The following is a 24,507-nucleotide window of genomic DNA, read 5'->3' as shown; positions in this document are numbered from 1 at the left end:
ATGAACTACTATGTAGAAGCCTGTAAGCTGAAGATCTGTTGCATGAATTTTCATGTAGAAATATTGTCTGTCAAATAAATAAAGAAGTTTTTTTAATAGAAAAACAAGACAACAAACATCCTTTTAAAACATATGTATATTTTCCGTTGTATAATGCGTACATATTCTTCTCATTTAAATAATCTAAATACAATCTGTGATGTTTGATTGACAATTTACAAACAGCTTGTGGAAACTGTCCATGACGTCACGGGCCGACAGCAACATCCCGTCCGCGGTCCAGAACTGGCGCCGAGAATCACGAGGTCCTGAACCGAACCGGAGCAAAGCAACGAGAATCCAGGAAATAAATAGTGAGCGGACGAACCCAAGAGGTGATGGCGTGTAAAGTTTTGGCCTTTGACGACACACGGCTGTTCCCACATCAGCGTGAAGAGGCTTCTCTGTTTCTCAGGTTTGGAACACGAACGACACACGACACACGGACGGACCGAACAACCACACGACATTCACATCAAAGCTCTTCCTTTTGAGAAACGCATCACTTCCTGCTGTCCGTCATCAGATTCAGTGTTTCAGACGCTCCTGGTCAAATCGCACGTGTTACTGTACAGAGCTGGAACGATTCCTACCTGAACACTTTCTGCGATATTTACACACATCCAAACACAAACACACGGCCTTGTCATATTTCACCCCAAAATTGGAAAATCAAACATTTTTAGGACATTAAAACGTGCCAAAAATCTAAATTAATTTATGCAAAAAAGCCAATTTATTTGCATAAATAATATTAAATATTACATTATTTTTTATTTTATTTTATAATATATAGTTTACATTTATACTACATATTTGCAATATAAAATTAACTAATATTAATTAATATTTTGGCATATATATATAATAATGCTTTTTTTTTTTTTTTTTTTTTTTGCATGAATTTGCAATGAATTCAAGTTTTGGGCATTATAACAAATATGATCACTGATGTGTGCTTAATCATTTACAATTCATTCATGATTTTAATCTAAAATGATGGAGTGAAATATGACTGTTCTTCATATGCATGAAACAAAAACGACATTTATTGTCCTGATGGTCGTCAATCATGTGACATCAGCAGAAAGGGGCGTGTCCGAGTCAATAAAGCGCTGACGTTTCCCTGGAAACCTTCAGTTCCAAAAACCAATAAAAAATTAAATATGCAAATCCCAGAATCCCAGTGTGATGATCATGATTGAGTGTATTTGGTTCAGAAGATTCTCTTAAATCTCATCTATTATGTACAGCAGGTGTTGCTCACGCACACACGCTCACACGCACACGCACACACACCTGAGCACACAGAGGAGGGGCTGCAAGGCATTATGGGATGTCTGAGAGACAGCGGGTCCAGCGTGTCTCGTGAAGTGCGTGACGGAGGCGAGTCTCGGGCTCCGGCGATTGGTGTCCGTTTGTGACGCCCAGCGTCCGATCGCCGGGTCATGTGACGTTGACCTCCATCACGTGATGGTCGGCGGCGGGCAGCACTAACACCTGCCGTCCCTGTGTGCCGTTGAACACCTGACCCGGACCGAAGGCCTGGCGTTTGGGCATGGGGCCGCGCGGCTGCGCAGACTCGCCGCTGCCCAGAGACTGAACGCTGCCGCGGCTGCGCAGACTCGCCGTGTCCGCCTGATCCTCCAGAGTCTTGTCCAGCAGAGACAGGCTGTCGTTCTCCAGACACGAGTCTGTGGAGCACAGACACACAATCATGACTCGTGTGAACCGAATCGCTGACACGAATCAGTGTGTCAGAGATGCTGGAAAAAACTCACATCATGACAAACCGCAAAAATGATAAAAGTTTCAATTATGACAGAAAAAGTAACATGTACTTCTCAAATTAATAACAATTAAGGAACATTTTATTTTAAGACATTTTAAGACATTTTTTCATTATTTTAATTTACATATGAAAAGTTTGTTGTGCAGCACTGAAAAAAAAATGAAAATAAAAAAAAAAAAATACAATTAGTAAATCAACAAATAGTGAAAATAAAAAGGAAAAATAAATTGCAATGTTTTGTTTTAAAGGATTTTTTAAATTTGATTATCTACTAAAAGATTGATCACTGTTCATGTTTTTTTAGGAATTTTATGAGTTTTATGAATATGATAAATCCATATTATGTAAAAAAAAAAAAAATTATATATATATATATATATATATATATATATATTATTATTTTTTTTTTTTTTTTAATTTCTATTGTTGCATTCAGTTATACAAAAATAATGCAAGTGAATTTTATTTAAAAATTATTTGGCATGATGGGCCAAAATTAAGAGTCAAAGGTCAACTTGATTCATTCATCAAACTTGAGCAGTTAAATGTAATTAGCATCACTTTTGATGATAAATTCATACTAAATGATAAAAAACAAACTCTATAAAGACGTGAGGATGCGTGTCTGACCTGTGTCGGGTTGGATGACGGGGCTGGCGTGGTGCGGCAGGTACTTGAACACACGTATGTTAGGAAAGGGCAGGTGACCCGCAAACAGCGGCATGACCTCCATGTGAACTTTGTGCGTCGCCATGGCAGCCACCGGCATGGAAACGACCCCTGAACTCTTGCCGCACACCGCCCAGTTACTGTTGTTGTCAATCACTGCAGTCACACACGCAAACACAATTAGCGCTATTATTAACACTAATACAGCAATATGTCTTTACATTTTAAAATCAAAATAAATGAACATAAAATGTAAAAAAAAAAAAAAATATTAAATACTTTTTCAATCCAATAGCATAACAAATAACATTTGAAAACGGATGATTTTCCGTACCTTCATACATGAGTCTGGTGGTGCGCAGGCCGTCGGTGTCGCTGAACTCCTCGTCGGAGCGCTCCGTGTCGCTGGGTTCGGTGAGGCGCGTGAGCGACACCTCCAGCCTGCAGAGGGCGCCGGTGCGGCAGTGCTGCTCTCCCGCGGCCGGACGGATCTCCGCTCGCACGCTGTACAGCGTCTGACGCACACAAACACACACAAACATGCATGAGCATCACACACTCACTGACACGTGGCTCATCCGCTCTGTGACACTCACTGAAACGCGCTCCAGCGTGAATTCGTATCTGTAGGGTTTGAGCGCCGCGTCCGGAGCGTCTGAAGGAGCGAAAGCGGCCGAGAACTCGCAGTGCAGAGAGACGGGCGGCGCACCGCTCCACCGCACCTCCCACACGCTGAACACACACTGATGACTGAACACCTCCTACACACACACACACACACAATACAGGTCACTGACACGAGCAACACACCCAAACCATATCATGACAGGAATATTGAAGACTTTTTTGGTACTTTTGCTTTTATTTAGAGTGATTTTTCCTTTATTATTACATCACTTATTTTTATATACATTGCAAAATAACATCAACTGAAGATTGATTTTTGGCATTTGTGCCTTTGTTTAGGGAGTAATTATTTTTATATATTATTATGTTATTTAATAATAATAATAATAATAATAATAATAATAATAATAATATTATTATTATATACACAGCAAAATGAAATCAATATATTAAAGCCTTTATTCAGACAGGACCTTTTATCATTTAAAAATGTAAATAAAAAACAATAAACTGTATTATTGTAATATTCTAAATGTTACAAAATAAAATGGATATACTGAAGATTTATTTTTGGCATTTTTGCCTTTATTTAAGGAGTAATTATTATTATTATTGCTTCTATTATTATGATGATTATCATTATTTTATATACACTGCAAAATAAAATCAATATACTGAAGCATTTATTTAGACAGGACCTTTTATTATTTAAAAAAATATGAATAAAAATATTAAAATTTATTATTGTAATATCCTAAATATTACAAAATAAAATTGACATGTTAAAGATTTATTTTTGGTATTTTTGCCCTTATTTTGGCAGAATTTTTAAAAATGTATTATAATTATAAATAACACAAAATAAAAAAAAAAACTGATATATTGAAGATGTATTTTTGGCATTTTGTCTTTGAGACAGGATATTTTATTTCTTATTATATTACTTATTGTTTATATATATATATTATTATTATTGAAATAAAATCACTATATTAAAAAAATATTTTGGGCATTTTTGTTTTCATTTGGCTGAATTTGTTAATACATAGAGAGAGAGACAGACTGATTTTTATAAACTGCTCACTTCATAATTAATGTTTTTTATTATTATAAAGAATATTACATATTATTATGTATTTATTTGTTAGTTTTTTTAAAGGTTTTTTTTCAATTTTCTATGCATTAGTACTTTACTTTAAAATCACTTCAATCATGATTAATATATATACTGCAGAAAAAATATCACTTTCCCCCCAAACGTCAGTGTGAGTGTGTACGTGAGACTCACGCTGTGTGTTTTAGTGTTGAGAGAGAGCAGCTCCAGTGACGGCGTGTGTTGATTCTCAGTCAGCGTCTGATTGGTCAGACGAAAGTTAGTGTCCGATACATTCTGAAGGCAAACCTGGATGAACTTCCTGTCAGAATGAAAGCACACAGGAAACACATCAAACCATCTGTTACAAACCATAGTATCACTGTAAAAGTGTGAGGGGTCACGAGAGGTCACGAGAGGTCACGAGGGGGTCACGAGGGGTCAGTACCTCCGTCCTGCAGACAGCAGTGAGTGTTTGACTTTAAAGGGCACGTGGAAGGTCAGAGAGACCAGTGTGGAGTAAATGGACCAGGGACAGTCAACAGACACCTGAAACAGATACACACAAGATACAAGCTTGGTTTTGGAAGTGTCTGTATTTTATTTTATTATATAAATAGATAGATAGATTCATTGATAAATAAAATATTAGATTTATTTTTGGCATTTTGCCTTTATTTAGACAGGATTTTTACATTTATTATAAATAATGCTTTTTTTTTCTTTCAATTTTCAATTTTTTTTTTCTTTGAAATTTTTAATTTCAATATATAAATAGAGATTTATGGCAAAAAAATGATATATATATAAAAAATGCATACAAATTATAAAAAAATATATATATATATGTTAAAATAAAAATGTATTATTTTTTATAATTGAAATTTTAATTTAGATGTGTATTATTTACTGTTATTACAAATATTGATTATCTTTATCATACAGACTATTGTGTGTATGTATAATTTTTTGCCTTTAGACAACATTTAAAAAAATATTTATATATAAATATATTTAATAGTAAAACATAGATTTATAAAAAATATACAATTATAAAAATAATAAAAAATATAAAAATAATAAAAAATTATTTTATATTGAAATTTTATTTAGACATGTATTATTTATTATTACAATAGTCTGTATAACAAAGATAATCAATATTTGTATGTTTTTTATTTTTTTTAAATATTTATTTATATACAAATATATTTAATAGTAAAACATGACAGATTCATAAGAAAATTATACAAATAATAAGTAAATTAATAAATAAATAAAACATGTAAAACATGACAGATTTATAAAAAACACAATTATAAATTTTAAAAATATATTTTTATTTATATATTTTTTTTATTTAGACATGCATTATTTATTGTTTTTACAAATATTGATTATCTTTATTATACAGACTATTGTGTGTATGTATCAACTTTTGCCTTTAATTAGATAATAAATACATATACATTTAATAGTAAAACATGACAGATTCATAAAAATAAATAAAATAACATATAATAAAAATGTATTGGTTTTTTATATGGATTTTATAGTAAAACATGCCAGATTTATTAAAATTCTAAAAACAAATAATAAATAAAAATATTTAAAAAACAAAAATGTATAAGCTTTTTTAATATTGAATTTTTTTTTATTTAAAAATGAATCATTTATTGTCATTTTTTATACAGACTATTGTATGTATCAATTTTCGAATTTTTGTTTAAACAATATATTAATTTACATGTAAATATATTTAATAGTAAAACATAATACATTTCTAATGTTAAAGTATAATTTCTGTAGTCGTATCAAACCTTCTGGTCGATGACGGCCATGCCGCTGCTGAAGCGCGTTCGGCTGCGCGCGCGGTGGCTGATCTGTCCGTTAGTGAGGCGCTCGCTCTCCATCCGCGCGGGGGATGACGGGATATGGCACAGCACGTCCAGCAGGAACTCCAGCGTGTGATACGGCGGCGTCACAGGAAGAGAGATGCTCGTCACCTTCTCGGACGACTGGATGGACAGAGCGCTTTCACCCAGCAGCTCTGAGATCGACAACACATCACATCACATCACACGCCACGTCAAAGCGCTCATTAATAAAGCTGATCGGCTCTGTCTGTGTCACCTGCGCTGCTGCTGAGGATGCGGGCGCCGCACGTGGACGAGTGCAACACGGGCATGGAGTCGGTGTTACTGAGCTGAAGAGCGTCGCCCTTCTTCACGGCGTAGTGACCCGTCAGGATGGTGAACTTCACCTGCTGCGGTAAACCCGCCAACAGATTCTCTGAGACGACAACAGACCACAGGTGTGAGCCTGAGACGCCGCGGACGCAAACGCACACGGGTCTGAGACACTGACACTCACCTGTGAGCGGCTGGATGCTGAGCTGAGGCTCCTGGGAGTAAACCTCATACTGAACCACAGGGTAGAGATGGGGCAGAACGAACTGCACGCGCCCCACCGTGGCACACAGCTGCCGGAGAGTATACGTGCCCGGCTTCTGACTCTGACAAAATCACACATTCATTTAATAAAAAATAAAAAAATGCACAAAATCACATGAAAAAGTGGTGATATTCACATTTTTATCCTATAAACCAAACATTTTTGTCAGCTGAAACCCTAAAACCTAAATTTTCTTGAAGTCTCCCCCGATATTTTAAGTTAATATTTTTAGAATTTAACATTTTCATTATTCTTTGATGTTGGTTAATAAACAAATGACATGCAAGTAATCTATTATTATTTTTTTTATGTATATTTGAGTATCTTATTATAAATTTATTATATGTAACAAAATGTATTTATATTTATTCCAACATCATTCAAATGTAGAAATGTTTTTATTTAAAAGTGTACGTAATAAGTGCTATTATTTAAAACTTCTCATTTTAATTTTACTTTATGACTTAAAATATTTTAGTAAGCGTTCTATTTTGAGTGTTTTCATTTTAAAGTGATACGTTTTTATTTTACATTTTTATGAATTAATTTTTGTTTTATTGTGAGCGTTTTTATTTTAAATGTTTTTTAATTTTATACTTTTATGAAATTTGTTTTATTTTCAGCGTTTTTATTTTAAATTTTTAGATTTTTATGAATTGATTTTAGTTTTATTTTGAGTGTTTTTATTTTAACAGTTTTTTAGCGTTTTGATTTTAAGCGTTTGTTACATTTTGTTTTTTTTATTTTATATTTTTATGAATTTAGTTTTATTTTGAGTGTTTTTTATATATTTATGAATAACTTCAGTTTTATTTTGTTTTTAGTTTAAAAGCTTTTTTTTTTTTTTTACATTTTTATGAATTAATTTTAGTTCTATTTTGTGTTTCTATTTCAAATTTATTTTTCTTGTTACTTTGTATTATGAATTTATTTTTGTTTTATTTTATGCATTTTAATTTTAAATGTTTTTCTTATTTTTACATTTTTATGATTTTTTTTTTACATTGAGCATTTTTATCTTAAATGTTTTTTATTTGACATTTTTATGAATTAATTTCATTTTATTTTGAGTATTTTTATTTAAAAAAAAATGAATTTTAGTGTTATTTTGAGTGTTTTTATTTTACATTTATTTTAACTTCACATTTACGATTTTATTTTAATTGTTTTATTTTAAATTTATTTTCATTAATTTCATCATTAATTAATTTCATTAATTATTTTCATCAATCCTTTTGTGATTTAATTTTTAGTAAGCATATTACTTCAAGTGTTTTTAAATGACCTATTTTAATTTTACATTTTTACGATCTGATTATTTTTTAAAAAGTGTTTTATTTGGATTACCTTCATTTTTTAATTATTTAATTAAAAAATGTTTTTATAGTGTTTAATTATGATCCTATTTATTCATTTATTATATGATTATATGGTTATTTGCAAAACCAGATACCTCAGGTTTTTTTTTAATTTTCCAAAATCATGTTTTTCCATTATGTTATCATGTTTTTATTGTGTTTTATTGTGTTAGCTGTTCTTTTAAATTATTTTCACTTCAAAATAACCCAACCACAGTTTGACTGAGATTCACATGGAAAAAACATGATTTTAGTTGTCTGTTTTTGCAAATAAACTTTTCAGTTTTTTTCTCTATAATCTGGTCAAATGTAACATTAGTTCTCACTGGTGCGGTGAAGACGATGCTGTTGTTGCCAGGCGACAGAGTGACATCACTGGCCTTCAGCATCTGCGCTCCGTCCTCCATAGCGACGGCAGAGGGCGCGGCGTTGGGCGTGTCCAGTGAGGCGGCGCTGTCGTGGCGACGCATCAGCAGGTGCATGTTCTTGCAGGCCACGCCGGCGGAGCTGAGCGCGTTGTCGGACGGACTGTGTTCCTGGATCTCGCAGAGCTCCAGCGCCGGAGACGCCGCCACCGGACTGGCCGCGGGGAAGGTGACGGTGCCGTCCGGGTTCTGAGCGGCTCGTTTCTGGGCCGTGGTGCCCGGCTGCTCCTGCGTGAAGTGTATGCTGGCGGCGAGCTGCTCCGCCCGCACGGGGATGGGCATCAGACTGCAGACGCGCAGCTCCAGCTGCAGGACGGCGCCCACGTGCACCAGCGCAGACGCCGGACGGAAACGCAGCTCCTGCAGCTGAGTGAACGAACTCATGCTCAGAGCCACACGCCCGTCTGTCAAACAAACAGAAGAATATCACAGATGGAAGCGGTTTAATTAAATGATTCAGTGAGTCATTTGAGTCATTGAGAACACGAATCCATCACGTGACCTGGAATAAAGTCATACACATATGATACTTTCATAGTGTTTTACTGTGGTTTTAGCCTAGCAATATTTCATTATTTTTTAAATAATTATTTATTTAATTTGTCATTTTATTTGTATCATTTTCTTTGTTTTGTCTGTGAGTAAAGACAAAGACAAAACCAGATGGTTCAGATGGCAGCTGTGATTAATTCACTCAGACACAAAGCTGACCTTTTTTGATTAATAAAAAAAAAAAAACATTTTTTATGTTATTATATTTCACCAATTGTATTTATTTAAAAAATATTTTGATGCATTACATTTTTAAATATTTAATTATATTTTTATAATTATATATATATATATATATAATTTTTTGTCATTTTATTATCATTTTATTTAGATTTTATATTTTTACTTCTATTTTCATAATCGCTCATGAATCTCTCTCAGGGACTTTTCTTTTGTCTGTGAACAAAGAAAAGATAGATTGTTCAGATGGTTTGTCACAATGAACCACTTAATAAAAAGATTCAGTGCTTTGTTTGAGTCATTATTGTTCTTAAACAAGACAGACTGTTCAGACGACAGCTGTGGTTAATTCACTTAGAACATCAAGTTAATCTTTCTGGGAGGAAAAAAAAAAAAAAAAAATTATATATATATATATTTATGTATTTATAAATAAATTGATTTATTTATTTATACAAATTTAATAAATAAATCAATCAATTAGTATTTTTTTTAAATTAAACTTATTTTCATTGCTATTGAAAGAAACACTGTACACTCAGGTCACGTTTCTGTTCTCACAGTTATGGCATTTTTACAATGTTTTTGTCATGTTTGTCAGGGTTAGCTGTGGCCGCTGTGGTAAACACACTCAGAACACAAAGCTGACCTTTCTGTTGACCTTTGCCCTCTGTGGTCTGGCTGGCAAAGGTCAGAATCTCCTGGCAGAAGTGTTTCCTCTCTTCATCGCTCAGGTTGGTGTCGCTGGCGAGGAGAGCGCTTGTCTGCAGGTATCTACAGACACGGTTAAAGAAAACACACACAAAACCACAAAAAAAAACAAAAAAAAAAAACAGAAACAAACAGAACAAAAAAAAAACAAACAAAAAAAACAAACAAACACAGGAGCCCACAGGTGACACCCTGTCCCAAAAAACAATTAAATAAAAAAATATACATGTATAAACTTACATATGTGAAATAATTTAATCTTGAAAAAATATAATTAAATAATTTATAACATATAATATATATATGGATTGTAGATTGTTATTTTGTTTTATAACTGCATTCATATTTATTTAAAATTATTTATAGAATTCTATTTTTTTTATTTCTATATTTTCTATATTTTATTTTATAAGTTATATTTAAAATGTGATATATAAATTCTAAAAATATAATAAAGTATTATAAATAAAAAGTATATATATATATATATATATATATATATATATATATATATATATATATATATATATATATATATATATATATATATGTACATATATGTATAAAATGATATATGTGAAATAATTTAATCTTTAAAAAAAATGTACAATTGAATAACTAATTTATAACATATAGATTGTACATTGTATGTTTTTGTATATTTTATTTTATAACTGCATTCATATGCATTTAAAATTATTTAATTCCAATTTTTTACATTTTAGAATTTATATTTAAAATGTGTTTAATAAATAAAAATAAATTCGAAAAACAAAGTATTATAAATATAAAAAGTGTGTATATATATATATATATATATATATATATATATATATATATATATATATATATATATATATATATATATACACACACACATACATACATACATACACACACACACACACACACATATATATATGTATAAAATGATATATGTGAAATAATTTAATCTTTAAAAAAAACTGACAATTAAATAATTGATACATATAACAGATTGTAGATTGTTTTTGTATTTTTATTTTATAACGCCATTCATATTTATTTAAAATTTTTATATCATTGTAGTTTTATATTTTATTTTACAATTTCTATTTAAAATACATGTTTAATAAATATAAATATATTCTAAAAATATAATAAAGTATTATAAATATAAAAAGTGTATATATGTATAAAATTATGTATGTGAAATAATTTAAAATATGTATAGATCGTGGATTGCCTGTTTTTGTATTTATAATTTTGTAACTTGTACATCATCCAAATTTTTTTATATACAAAATATTTTTAAAAAAAAATTGTAAATAAATTAAAAAATACTATAATACAATTATTATAGTATTATTATATTATTATTATAGTAATTGTATTAAAAATACTATAATACAGCATTCCAAACTTAAAAATATGGTAAAATAAATAGAAATAATTATATTTATTTTAGTTTCATAATATTAGCCCTTTTTCTTTTCCAAAAAAAAACCTAAATAGTTTTTTTTAAACAATTCTAAACTCAGAACTTTCTTTTTTGCAATTCTGACTTTTTTCTCTGAATTCTAAGTTTACATTTTGCAATTGAGTTTTTTTTCCCCATGTGCTGGAGGTTGTGTGTCATGACGAAGGATACTCGTCCATCTTCTGCAGCTGTTTCTGACACTCCGCGATCTGTTTGCGCGTGTGCGTGAGCGGTAAACTCCAGCTCTCAGACACGTACGACTTCAGAGAATCCAGCAAGAAGTCCTCAGCGCTCTGAGGGTCACCCTTCCTCCTGCGCGCACACACACACACACACACACACACACACACGTATGATTAATCAACACCAACACACTCATCTCCCTCCTCATGTGATGTTGAACGGCGCTCACATGTAGAACTCAGCCAGACTCTTCCCGACCAGCCGAGCCGAACGCAGCCGCCCGATCGCCTTGTACATCTCCATAGCGGCGTGAGACAGCTCCTGATCACACACACAAACGATCAGCAAAAATAAACCCAGTAATCACAGCACTAAAATAACACACGGAGACTGAGCGCTCACCAGATAGTGTTTCTCAAAGGCCTCCACAGACGATAAGGCCTCCTTCAGCTTCTTATACGGACTCTGAGGACTGTTCGCTGACAGACACAGATTACAAACACATCACACACATGCTTTAACCAACCAAACACAATCTACACACGTCTGTGAGCTGCTCATATATACACACAACCAGTCCAATGTTTGGAATTGTTACGATTTTTAATGTTTTTGAAAGAGGTCTCTTCTGCTCTCCGAAGCTGCATTAATTTGATCAAAATACAGTAAAAATTGTAAAATATTATTCTAATGTAAAACAGCTGTTTTCTATGTGAATATCTGTTAAACTGTAATTTATTTCTGTGATGCGCAGCTGAATTTTCAGCATCATTACTCCAGTCTTCAGTGTCACATGATCCTTCACAAATCATTCTGATATGCTGATTTGCTGCTCAACAAACATTTATGATTATTAGAAATGTTGAAAACAGTTGTGCTGCCCAAAATTTTTTGTGGAAGCCGTCATGCATTTCATTCTTCAGGATTCACAGATGAATATAAAGTTCAAAAGAACAGCATTTATTTGAAATAGAAATCTTTTGAAACATTATAAATGTCTTTACTGACACTTTTGATCAATTTAATGCATCCTTGATGAATATGTCGTGCATCACAGTTTCCACAAAATATGAAAATGAAATTAGAATGATTTGTGAAGGATCATGTGACACTGAAGACTGGAGTAATGATGCTGAAAATTCAGCTGCGCATCACAGAAATAAATTACAGTTTAACCCTTATTCACATAGAAAACAGCGGTTTTAAATGTAATAATATTTCACAATTTTACTGTATTTTTAGTCAAATAAATGCAGCCTTGCAGAGCAGAAGGAAAAAAATAAATTATTTCAAACTTTTCACTGGTGTGTATGTGTGTTTGTATGTTTTTTTTTTTTGCCATTCACATTTTAAACAGTACAGTAAAAGTTTTGGCATTTTAGTTTTACATATACCAGCTGTGATAATATTTTAAAATTTAAAATTAAAAAAATATATATATATATATATATATTTTAAATGTGAGTAATATCAAACACCTTTAGGGCCCTATGAAATCCATTTTTTTTCTTAAATCCGTTTTAATGGTTAAATTCAATTTTATTAAACATAAAACATGTCTTAAAATCATTAAACTTAAACAATTTCACATTAATTTATTAAATTTTTAACAAAAACTACGTTTAGGGCCCTATGAATTTTTTTTCCTCGCCATATGTTTTATTGTTGTCAAATTCTGTGTTTTAGCATGTCTAATTATTTGAATGCATAAAACAACTTCACGTATTCAAATTAATTCTTAAAATAGCCCTATGAAATGTTTTTTTTCCTCAGAAATTCTGTGTTGTGCATTTAATTTTTTCTAGTTATCAAATGAATGCATAAAACATTAATTTAAATTCTCTTTTATTTTTTGCATCATTCATTCCTACAGAGACACGCAGGACATGCAGGATTCATACTGAAACGGTACTTTTGCGGTTTAATATTTATATTGCGATTTGTGTAATGACCTACTTTTGATTAATTTATCCAAACTGTGTTATACAGTAAATTCCATTTTTAGGCTGGGCCCTACACCTCATCCAATAATAATAATAATGTAAAGTGATGTGCTATTTGATCATAATTACCCGTTTCAGGTCTCTCTGCTCCCAGACCAGCCAGCAGGTCGACGGTTTTGTTCAGGTCCTCAGAGTTGGGGCCGTTCTCAGACACCAGACCGCACAGATCACCCAGACACTTCAGCTGACAACAACAAACGCACACGAATGAACAAAGAACAGAGCGTCGTCACATGACGTCGAGTGTGTTAGCGGAGTGTCTGATCCGTACCTTCTCAGTGGCGTAGGTCCACAGACCCACGGTGTGGGAGGAGTTTGCCTCCAGTTGGGTGCGGTCGCAGCAGCCCTCGATCCGGTGCAGGACTTCCAGACAACTGAGAAACACCCAGCAGTCCAGAGCGCCGCTCACCACAGACACCTGCAGCACAGAGAAACACCTGAAACACACCTCGATACACACACACGCATCAGAACCACCTCAAACACACATCTGTACACCTCTTATTCATTTAGACTTTGTTCTATAAGAAAAGCAGATTGTGACTGGGTAAGTAATGTAACCTGTGTAGGGATGCACGATATTAGATATCCGATATCATCTGATAATTCGTTTTTGCCGATTTTTTTTTACTAATTTTTGCTGATATTTCTCAACTCATTTTTGGCAAAAATTTTAAACAATTTTTGCCAATATTTTTCAAATCATTTTTACCAATATAAGATATGCCGATATTTTTCACTTTATTTTTGCAGATTTTTTTAAAACTTATTTTGCCTATATTTTTCAACTAATTTTTGCCAATATTTTTAAACTCATTTTTGCTGATATCCGACATGGATATATTTTTCAACATATTTTTGCCGATATCCCATATTGATATACTTTTCAACAAATTTTTGCTGATATTTTTTTAAACAAATTTTTGCAGATATTTTTCAACTAATTTTTGCTGATATCCAATACGCCAGAAAAATGAGTGGTAACCCTAACATTTTATTTTAAGATGTAACATTTGTAGATTGTCTAAAGCAAAAGAAATGTAAAAATTCTGAAAATCTTTTAGAGCTCATAATTTGTTTTAAAAAAAATATATAACAATTTAACATTTAACATTTTATTATATAACATATTAATGAATCAATCAATTAGTATATATAAAATTATTTAATTTACAAGTGTTGCGTGATTTTGTTTGTTCATGTAAGCTAAAGCTTCCGACCTTTAAATCAAAACATACTCATGATTTTCTCATGACATCAATTGCTGCCGATATTTACATTTAAAGTCATTATTGGCCGATTCCAATATCGGTCTGATAATATCGTGCATCCCTAATTCTGTGCCCGAGCACGGTGTACCGCGGTATAACACACACAGTACCTCCAGCAGCCGCAGCTCTTGCACGCAGTTGTGCAGCAGCTCGAGCGCGCGGGCCGTCACCTCCCAGGGTCTCTGCAGGAAGATGAGCAGCGTGCACTGGCGGGAGAACAGGTAGCTGCGCAGATCCAGCAGACTGGCCTCTCCTTTCTGGATCAGATCACGCTTCTCCATGTCGATGGGCCGCCGCAGCAGCAGTCCGTTCCAGCTCCGCACCGGCTGACAGAACGAGCCCAGCCAGTTAGCGCCGTCTGAACGCAAGCAAAACACACAGGACCAGAGTGAAACCTGCTCAGACACGTCATCTGAATCATACGGGGTCAGGAGGACACAATTACCTCAAGCCATGACTAAATTCACATAATCCCCATTTATTCTCTTACTTTCTCTCTGGTCTTACTTTGAGTGATTCATGGATACACACTATTACAAAGATTTTCTATTTAAAAGCAAAAACTATATTTTTCTTTCTTTTTTTTTAAATATATGTATCATTTTAGTTAGAGTAAAAAATATATATATATATATTTATATACATTTATAAACATACACACATTTTTCTTCTATTATATTCTCAGATTACAGTAGGTTTTTCACATTGTATGATATAACTGTATTTCATGAAGTATGTGTGTTTTAAATATTAAACAAAGCTGTGTAATGCACAGATGACGTTTTACCTCCGGCGCCGAAGTTGAGCACATACTGTGTGAAGAGAGCGTCTAGTTCATCATACTGGACCAGAGCGTCTTCAAACTGCTGCAGCATCTCGAACACAAAGGCCAGCTCCTCCTGATCAACACACACATTCACACAGATCAAACATGACACCTGAACGCTGTGACCGACAGCTCCCGCAGCCAATCGCACACCTGCACCATGAAGTAGTCGCAGAAGCTCCAGCCGGGCTCGGTGCGTTTCTCTCGCAGCGTCCTCATCTCGTCCTCGAAGCGGCCCAGATTCCTGGTGAAGGACATGAGCAGCAGCGTGCGCAGCTTCGTGAGGAACGAGCTCCACGACTCCTGCGAGCGCGACGACTCCTTCAGCGGGTCAGACAGAGACACACACCTGACAGACACACACACACACACACACACACACAATATCTGCAATTAATCAACGCTTGCTTACTCAATCGTTAGTGCTTCGGACGCTTAAATCACATCATTGCATACATTACCATATTTAATTAAGATTTCAAGCGAAGTTTACAAACTTTCATTAAATGTGGTTTTATCCTGATTTCAAAGACCTGGAAGAGGGATGTGATTTCCATGTGATTTTTCATTAGGTTTACATTTTGTTTAGGTATCAAAAATATTTTATTATCTAATTATCTAATTTTTAATTCTTTTTTTTTTTTTTCCACAAAACATTTCCTTTGCCCTTTTTTCTTTTCTGCTGATGTAATGAAGCTTTGTTTGCAGTGGGAAAATAATAAAATTAAATTTTAGTCTAACATTTCACAACCCAAATAAATATTCATCACATCACTTAATGTACTTTTTTTTTTTTTTTTAAGATTTTAATTATATTTTAATTATATATTTTAAATATTTATTTTATTGTTATAATTTATTCATTTTTATTTTTAAAAAGTTTTTTTTTGTTACACATTTAATGTTTTTATATTTTTAGAAAATTGTTATATTTACTGCTAAATGCAAATGTATAAAAAATGTAATAAAATACATGTTAAATATTATATTTATTTTATTTCAATAATTATTTATTTTCTTGGTTCTCTTCTGCTGATGTACTCAGTGCTGTGTGGGTTATATTTATTATGAATACTTTTATTTAATAAAAAAAAAAAAATCCTTAACTTTTTTATTTTATTCAAATTTATTTAAAAAGTATTATATATAAACCATTTTTCTTCAATGGTTTATTTTTTTATATAATTTAAAAAAAAAAATTATATTAAAAAAATATTTATTTTACTTTATCTTCCTGCTGACACATTTAATGTTTAAATTAAAACAAAAATTATTATATTTACTGCTAAATGCAAATGTTATAAAAAAATAAAATACAAAAAAATGTAATAAAATACATGTTAAAAAGATTATATTTATTTTATTCCAATAATTATGAAACGTTCTTGTTTTTTTTCCTGCCGATATAGTCAAGGCTGTGTGGGCAGTTATATTTATTATGAATACTTTTATTTAATTATATTTTTATTTTTTAACTTTTTTTTTCATATTTATTTAAAAAGTAATTTTTCTTACATTATTTATTTTTTATACTTTTATTCCTGTTATTTAAAAAGGTATATTTTATAATTTTACTTATGTTACATTTTATAATTATATTTACATTTACAGAATTTAAAATGGATAAAAGTATGAAATGTATAAAGTATAAAAATACAATAAAATAAATGTAAACAATTATATTTATTTTTTAAATCTTTCATGAAACTTGAAAGTAAGAAATTACCCAGAATCTCCCAGCAGCAAAGAGTTTATCAGTGTCCGTTATCAGCCAACACAATAATCTCGAAACACTGATAACGACTGATTAATTGGCGATTAAGCGCCGCAGACAGTAAACATCAGACTGAGACGTGACTGACTGCTGCATGTGCTGTGTTTGTTCACTGAGCCGCACGCAGCGCTGATCTCACGCTCAAGACACCGAGCGTGTAAAGTAATCGTCGGCAGTAAACGCACGGACAGCTGCTGCCGCCGCGTCGGAGAGCAGAGCATGCTGGGATCAGGAGCTATTTCGGCGCCGCGGGGCTCGGGTTCCCGCCGCTCACCTGTCGCTCTGCTTGTTGCAGAAGTCGTTGCGGATCTTGTCCACGATGGAGGTGCGCGGCAGGATGTTGGTCTTGTTCTTCTTCTTGTTGTCGCTCTCCACCACCACGATGAGCCAATCCACCGAGCCGTGGAGACGCAGGACGGCCTGCCAGCGCTGCATGTCCTCCTTCACAGACGCCTTGTACACCTCCGTGTCCTGATACATACACACACACACACACACACACATCTCTTGCATGTATAAATAAATAAATGTAATAAATATATATATATCTTTTTGGTTTGTTTGTTCATGTTTATTTAAGAGAGTAGTTATTATATTATGATAATAAGATAATAATAAAAATTTAATAATAAACGTAATAGATAATACATATTTATTACATTTTTTTTAAATTGTTTATTATATTTTATCATTTTACATATATTCAGTTTTTTAATTTAATTTAATTTAAATTTAATTTTATAAAGCATAAAAAATATCAAATACAAAAAAAATACATATTTATTATAATTTTAAGAATCGAGTGCTGTAATCGAGGCTGTATGAGCAGTGGGAAAATAATAATTATCAATAAAATTCAAGCTTAACATTTCACAACCCATGTAAATATTCATCACAAAACTTAAATTATATTTTTTAGATTTTAGTTATATTTATTATTTTAATTATTAAATCATATATTTAATATTTATTTTAGTTTTACCATTTTATTCATTATTATTTTAAAAAGTTTTTTACACTTTTAAATATTTTTATACTTTTAGATTTTTTTTATATATTTACTTTTTAAATACAAATATTATAAAAAATACAAATACATTTGTTTGTAAACAAAAAAAATTACAAAATGTTTTTTATACTTTTACTCATGTTTATTTAAATGAAAAAGTATTTATTATATTTACCAATTTACTTATATTTAATTAACTATTTTAATTATTAAATCATATATTTAATAATATTTATTTTAGTTTTATAATTTTAGTCATTGTTATTTTTTAAAGTTTTTTAAATATTTTTAATGTTTTTATATTTTTAAAATTTTATTTAATTTACTTTAAGCACAAATGTTATTAAAAAAAGTAATAAAACAAAAAATACAATAAAATACATTTTTTGTAAAAATTACAATAAAATTCAAAATGTTTATTTTTTATACATTTATTCATGTTTATTTAAAAGATATTTATTATATTTTTTTCATTTCACTTACATTCAATTTTTTGCAAAATATAAAATATATTAAAATACATTTATTTTAACTGTAAGATATAAACGAGGCTGTATGGGCAGTGAAAAAACAAAACTGACCAACAATATTATAGGTCAGCTTAATTATATGAATAATATATTATTTTAATTTATATATATATATATATAGTAATAATTAATTAACAATTAATGTCAAAACAATTGTGTTCTAATTATTAAATAATTATTTAGATTTATTAACACTAGAAACCCTAGTGTAAAAACACACACATTATAAACAAATGCACAAAGAGCTCAATTTTTTGCAAGTTAGAAGAGACACAACGTGTAAAAACGTACATTCCCAAGCTATTTATAAACCTAATTAACGTTGAGGAACTTGAGCTCAAGTTTATTTGTGCAGCACATTTCTCACATGCCGCCAGTTTCGGTTTCTCTTTAAATGAGTTTAGGCGTGTCGCTTATAATGACCAAAATAAAAACGCACCGGGTCAATGCGTTTATAGCGCTCATTTGTGCATCTCTGTACATAAGTGTAAGTGCGCAGTGTGCAGCACAGATCCGTGCTGATGTTTAACGAGACTCACGCAGCAGTCGGTCCAGTAGATGTGCAGGAAGGGGAACGTCAGCAGCGCTTTATTTCCCTCTTTAGGAAGCAGTTCCTCCTTGAACTGGACAAAATTAGCCTCCAGATAGATCATCTTTGGTGCTCGTCCATAAGACCTGAGACAAGAAACACACACACGTGTCTCACTGCCGCCACCTTCTGCACACCTGAACGCCTCTGATTCATGACACCAGCTGAAGATCAATCACTTCCTGCTGGAACCTCATTTTTCTGAGCGTCTGTATAAAAGCAGCTCTTATTAAACACGCAAATACTGTCATGAAACGCTGAGCTGGACACACTGTTCCAGATCAGGCCCCTTCTGAACAGGAAGACCTTAATGACTGGATTTCCCTAGATCATGTGACAGAGGCCGCTTCCTTATTTACAGCGGAGCAGAGCAGAGCAGAGAGCGCTATCCCATCACACACGGCACAAAATCACTGCTGAATTTCACAAACGCCCTGAAGGAGGATCACGTCTCGGGAGAGGAAAGACGAGACGCTCCTTTGTGACTCAAACAAATGTCTTGAGGTGAATGTGTGATGCAGACGACACACCCATCTGAACAATATACAACACACAGACATCTCCAAACATCACACTGACTGCAGTCTGATTGGCTGCGGTTATCAAACTTCCTGTAGTCAGGTGTTGGTATGAGATTCATCACATCAGATCTGACAGATATTCAGATATTTAATAGAGTATAAACTAGATGATCAGCTGCACGACTGAGTATTACGCTGTTCTTTCTGTGACGGGTCATTTTACATGTCAATCAGACGCTCTCTTCCTGTTTAAGTGGGCGGTTCTGGGCCAAAATGTGACTCTGGACCACAAAACCAGTCATAAAGGTCATTTTTTGAATATAAAAAAGCTTTCCATTGCTGTATGGTTTGTTATGATAGGACAATATTTGGTCGAGATACAACTATTTGAAAATCTGGAATATGAGGGTGCAAAAAAAAAAAAAATCAATAATAATAAAAATAATTAATAATAATAATAAACATACTAAAATTACTAAAAGTAGTCATTTTATAATAAAAATAATATTAATTACTACTACAACTAACTAAATAGTTTAAAATGCCTAAATAAAAGCAAAACAAGAAATATTAATATTAGACTAGGGATGCAAAATATGCACTAAATCTTTTAATCATATCAATACAGCTGCATAATAATAATAATAATAATAACAAAACCCTAACCCTAACAATCATCATCATTATTATTAGCACATAAAAACATAAAAATGACTACAACCAAACAAAAATATGATTATTATAATATTTTACTGTAAAGTATTAGTTTTACAGAAGAAAAAAATATTTTACATTATAACTAAAAGTTACAATATAACATTTATGACTGTATTAATGTCCTTATTTTTAAATATTTTGACAGAAAACTGCAGGACGCCTTAAAGTGTGTAAATAAACACTTTATTATGAAACAAGCAGTGCATGTATTTATTTAATTTAATTGCAGCCTTTGCAATTTGATAATCATACTAAGCAATATCATGATTTTAGCTTTATTTCAATTAATCATGTCAAAATTCTGGCTACATAAGAGGAGAATAATAATAATAATATATATATTAAAGTGGGGATGAAATGAAATTCACCCTATTTTCTGAAATCATCTTATTGTGAACGATTCATCTGTGCATGTTGTGACTTATAAGATTAGTATTAATCATAAATGTTTAGTTAATTGTTTTCAATAATAAGAATGAAATCTTATTGGGCTGTTCCGCTTTAAATACACTGCCCATAATGCTTTGCAGTATTGAGAGCATGCTAGAATAAAAAAAGAACTGAGAATCCTAAAGGAATCTTCAGCAGTTCTTTTGTTTATTACAAGTCGTTACGAGTCATTATTGCTTGACCCAACAGTGCATACGCTTCATTTTTTAATGTTTTGAGCTCTGTATGTATGATGTAGAATCAGAATTTAGCGCTCTTAAGCTCCGCCCACCAGCTGCACTCATCAGCAAATGCTTGAGAGCCACGCCCCCACACCTCAACATCCAATCAACAGCCGATTCACAGAACCAAGTCCCGCCCTCCATATATTATGATAATGTGTTACACTGGATGAAGGTCACAGTGTTTCATTGTAACGTTACTGTATGATAAAAGCACAGCGCTCTCACCTCCTCCACTCCATGGGCTCTCGGGGCAGCTGCTGGGTCAGTGATCCGTACAGGGCCGTGAACAGGTTCTGATCGCCCGCACCTGCTCAACACACACACACACACGTGTTACCAGACTGAAGCCTGACACTTTGATCTTTAACGTCACTGTAAAACCACAAACACACACACACACACATATATATATATATATATACACATACAGTGCTCAGTTCACACACACAGCAGCAGCTCACATCGACACTGATCAAACTCACTGATAGTCGTGACAGAGACACTTCATATCATGACACTAATGCAGATCTCAGCACTCTGACATATAAACTAACACTACTAAGTGATCTTTACACTGATGCAGCTGAAGTCCTTACACTGCTGCAGGTGTAATCACATTCATACCGTAAAGAACTCACTAGACTACTGAAGAACTAACACATGAAACACCAAAATACTGCAGTACACCATGATTCTGAATGATTACTGTATTCATGCAGCACAGTTTTGACAATGAGTCACTACAGTACCTGTAACAGCATGTGGTAAAACAAAAGAACCACTAGTATACCACAATGCATTTTGTTGGCGTAAGTGTTGTGACCAGTGAATTTGCATAACTTTCTTTGTGTTTACAGGTTAAGGATTTTCAACATGACTGATTTGCAAAATAATTGATATTTACAGATATGAACTGATTCAAAAGAATGAATCATTTAGGGTTTTACTCTAAACAAGCAAAATAAGCAAAGCTGCAAAATAAGACTGTTTTAAAATGATAGTAAATCTAAACTTACAGGAATTATTATTCTGTGAATTATTCAAACTGATTCGTGAATATGAATCGATTCAAAAGAATGACTCGTTTAGGGTTAGGGCTTTGCACTACACAAAGACTCTCTTTTTAAAATTCTCAGATATTTAATGGAATTATTTATTACAAACGTTAAGAATTATTCAAACTGGTTTTATAAAAAAGAACTGATTCACAAGAATGATTTGTTTATGGTTTTGTTCTACAAAAGCAACATCCCACTAAAGGCAAAGCTGCAAATTACAGATTCAATTTCATTTTAAAACTGCCTAAAATTTCGGAGAATTATTCATTAAGGATTCTATGAATTGTTAAAAACTGATTCATGGAAGAGAACCGATTCAAGTAGAACGATTCATTTCGGGTTCGTGTGTTGTACTCTACACAAGCAATATCCTGCTAAGAGCAAAGCTCCAAAGTATAAGACCATTTTAAAATGACAGCAAGTCTATACTTCCAGGAATTATTTGGTAATTATTTAGTGAATTATTCAAACCGATTTGTGGTTATGAACCGAGTCAATGAATGATTCATTTAGGGTTAGGGTTAGGGCTTCGCACTGCACAAGCAATATCCCACTTACAGCGAACCTGACTCACTATTACTTTCAAATCTCAGAAATTTTCTTGATTTTATTTATTATAAATGTAAAAAAATTATTCAAACCTACTTAACACATAAGAAGATTCAAAAGACTGATTCATTTAGGGTTTTACTTTACTCAAGCAACACCCCACTAAATATACATATACAACATCCCTTAAATTACAGATTCAATGTCATTATAAAATCACCTAAACTTTCTGATAATTATTCATTAATTATCCAATGAATTGTTAAAAACCGATTCACGGATGAGAACTGATTCAAAAAGAACGATTCGTTCAGGGTTTTGCTCTACACAAGTGACATCCCACTAAGAGAATCTGAAAATACAGACTCACTATGATTTTAAAATTCGCTGACATTTCCAAGAATTATCCTAGACTTTTTCCAACAATTATTCAAACCAATTCATGGAAGAGAACCGATTCAAAAGAATGATTCGTTTAGGCATTTCTTCTACTCAAGCAACAACGCACTAATTATACATATACAACATCCCATAATTTACAGACTCAATGTCATTATAAAATTACCTAAACTTTTGAGAATTATTCATTAAGGATTCTATGAATTGTTAAAAACCGATTCACGGATGAGAACTGATTCAAAAAGAACGATTCGTTCAGGGTTTTGCTCGACATTACCAACGTCCTACTACAAACACAGACTCACTATGATTTTAAAATTCTCTGACATTTCCAAGCATAATTCAAGAGTTTTTCCATCAATTATTCAAACCGATTAATGGAAAAGAACCGATTCAAAAGAACGATTCGTTAGCGGATTGAACTTTACACAAGCGACATCCCGCTATAAACAAAGCTTCAGAATCCACACTCACTAAAACTGTGAAATGCGCTGATATTTCATGATTTCTCCGATGACATGAGGAATATGTCGCATGTGAATCGTATGTGAGTGTGAATCATCACAACACATGAACACGGATCCGCTGCTGCAGTGATGACAGAACGAATCAGTGATGTCAAACACACACGGGCTCAGAGTGTGTATGAACATGAATATGATTGTGAGTGTGCAGCATTAATGTCAGAACACACACACACACTCAGACAGACAGACAGATATATATGTGTGTGTGTGTGTGTGTGTGTGTGTGTGTGTGTGTAGCCCGCGAACAGCCCGTCGTCACTCACAGGTCACTATGGGTTTGTTCTCCATCGTGTAGATGATGGGCTTCTCCTCATGGGTCTCCATGGGTTCCGTTCATCAACATCAGTCCACCATCAACAGGGTAATCGATCACACTCAGCGCCGCTAATGTATCGATGAGGCCCCTTCACTCTCCATTTCCGATCTGCTGACACGGACTGACGACTTCCGCCCGCGTCACCGCCACACCGGAAGTACACGCGCTACTTTGTTTTAGCATTTATTATATTTGGCAAATT

General features: G+C 32.8%; 1 protein-coding gene across 1 annotated transcript; it reads right to left on the bottom strand.

Moving 5' to 3' along the window:
* Positions 1-75: 75 nt before the first annotated feature.
* On the bottom strand, positions 76-24,416 carry trappc10 (trafficking protein particle complex subunit 10). Its single transcript, XM_051122887.1, has 23 exons — positions 24,253-24,416; positions 21,682-21,763; positions 19,495-19,630; positions 17,691-17,887; positions 15,796-15,991; positions 15,604-15,715; positions 14,927-15,174; positions 13,817-13,963; positions 13,615-13,729; positions 11,945-12,021; positions 11,772-11,863; positions 11,531-11,671; positions 9,839-9,963; positions 8,359-8,861; positions 6,594-6,735; positions 6,354-6,512; positions 6,041-6,270; positions 4,669-4,769; positions 4,416-4,542; positions 3,097-3,261; positions 2,835-3,015; positions 2,462-2,656; positions 76-1,733 (listed from the first exon to the last, which is right to left on the bottom strand). The coding sequence occupies exons 1-23, from the start codon at positions 24,311-24,313 to the stop codon at positions 1,486-1,488; spliced, it is 3,780 nt and encodes a 1,259-aa protein (XP_050978844.1). The 5' UTR covers positions 24,314-24,416; the 3' UTR covers positions 76-1,485.
* Positions 24,417-24,507: the final 91 nt, after the last annotated feature.

The sequence above is a fragment of the Labeo rohita genome, chromosome 11, assembly GCF_022985175.1.
Source record: "Labeo rohita strain BAU-BD-2019 chromosome 11, IGBB_LRoh.1.0, whole genome shotgun sequence".
NCBI classification, from domain to species: domain Eukaryota; kingdom Metazoa; phylum Chordata; class Actinopteri; order Cypriniformes; family Cyprinidae; genus Labeo; species Labeo rohita.
This window is presented reverse-complemented; position numbering and strand designations above follow the sequence as displayed.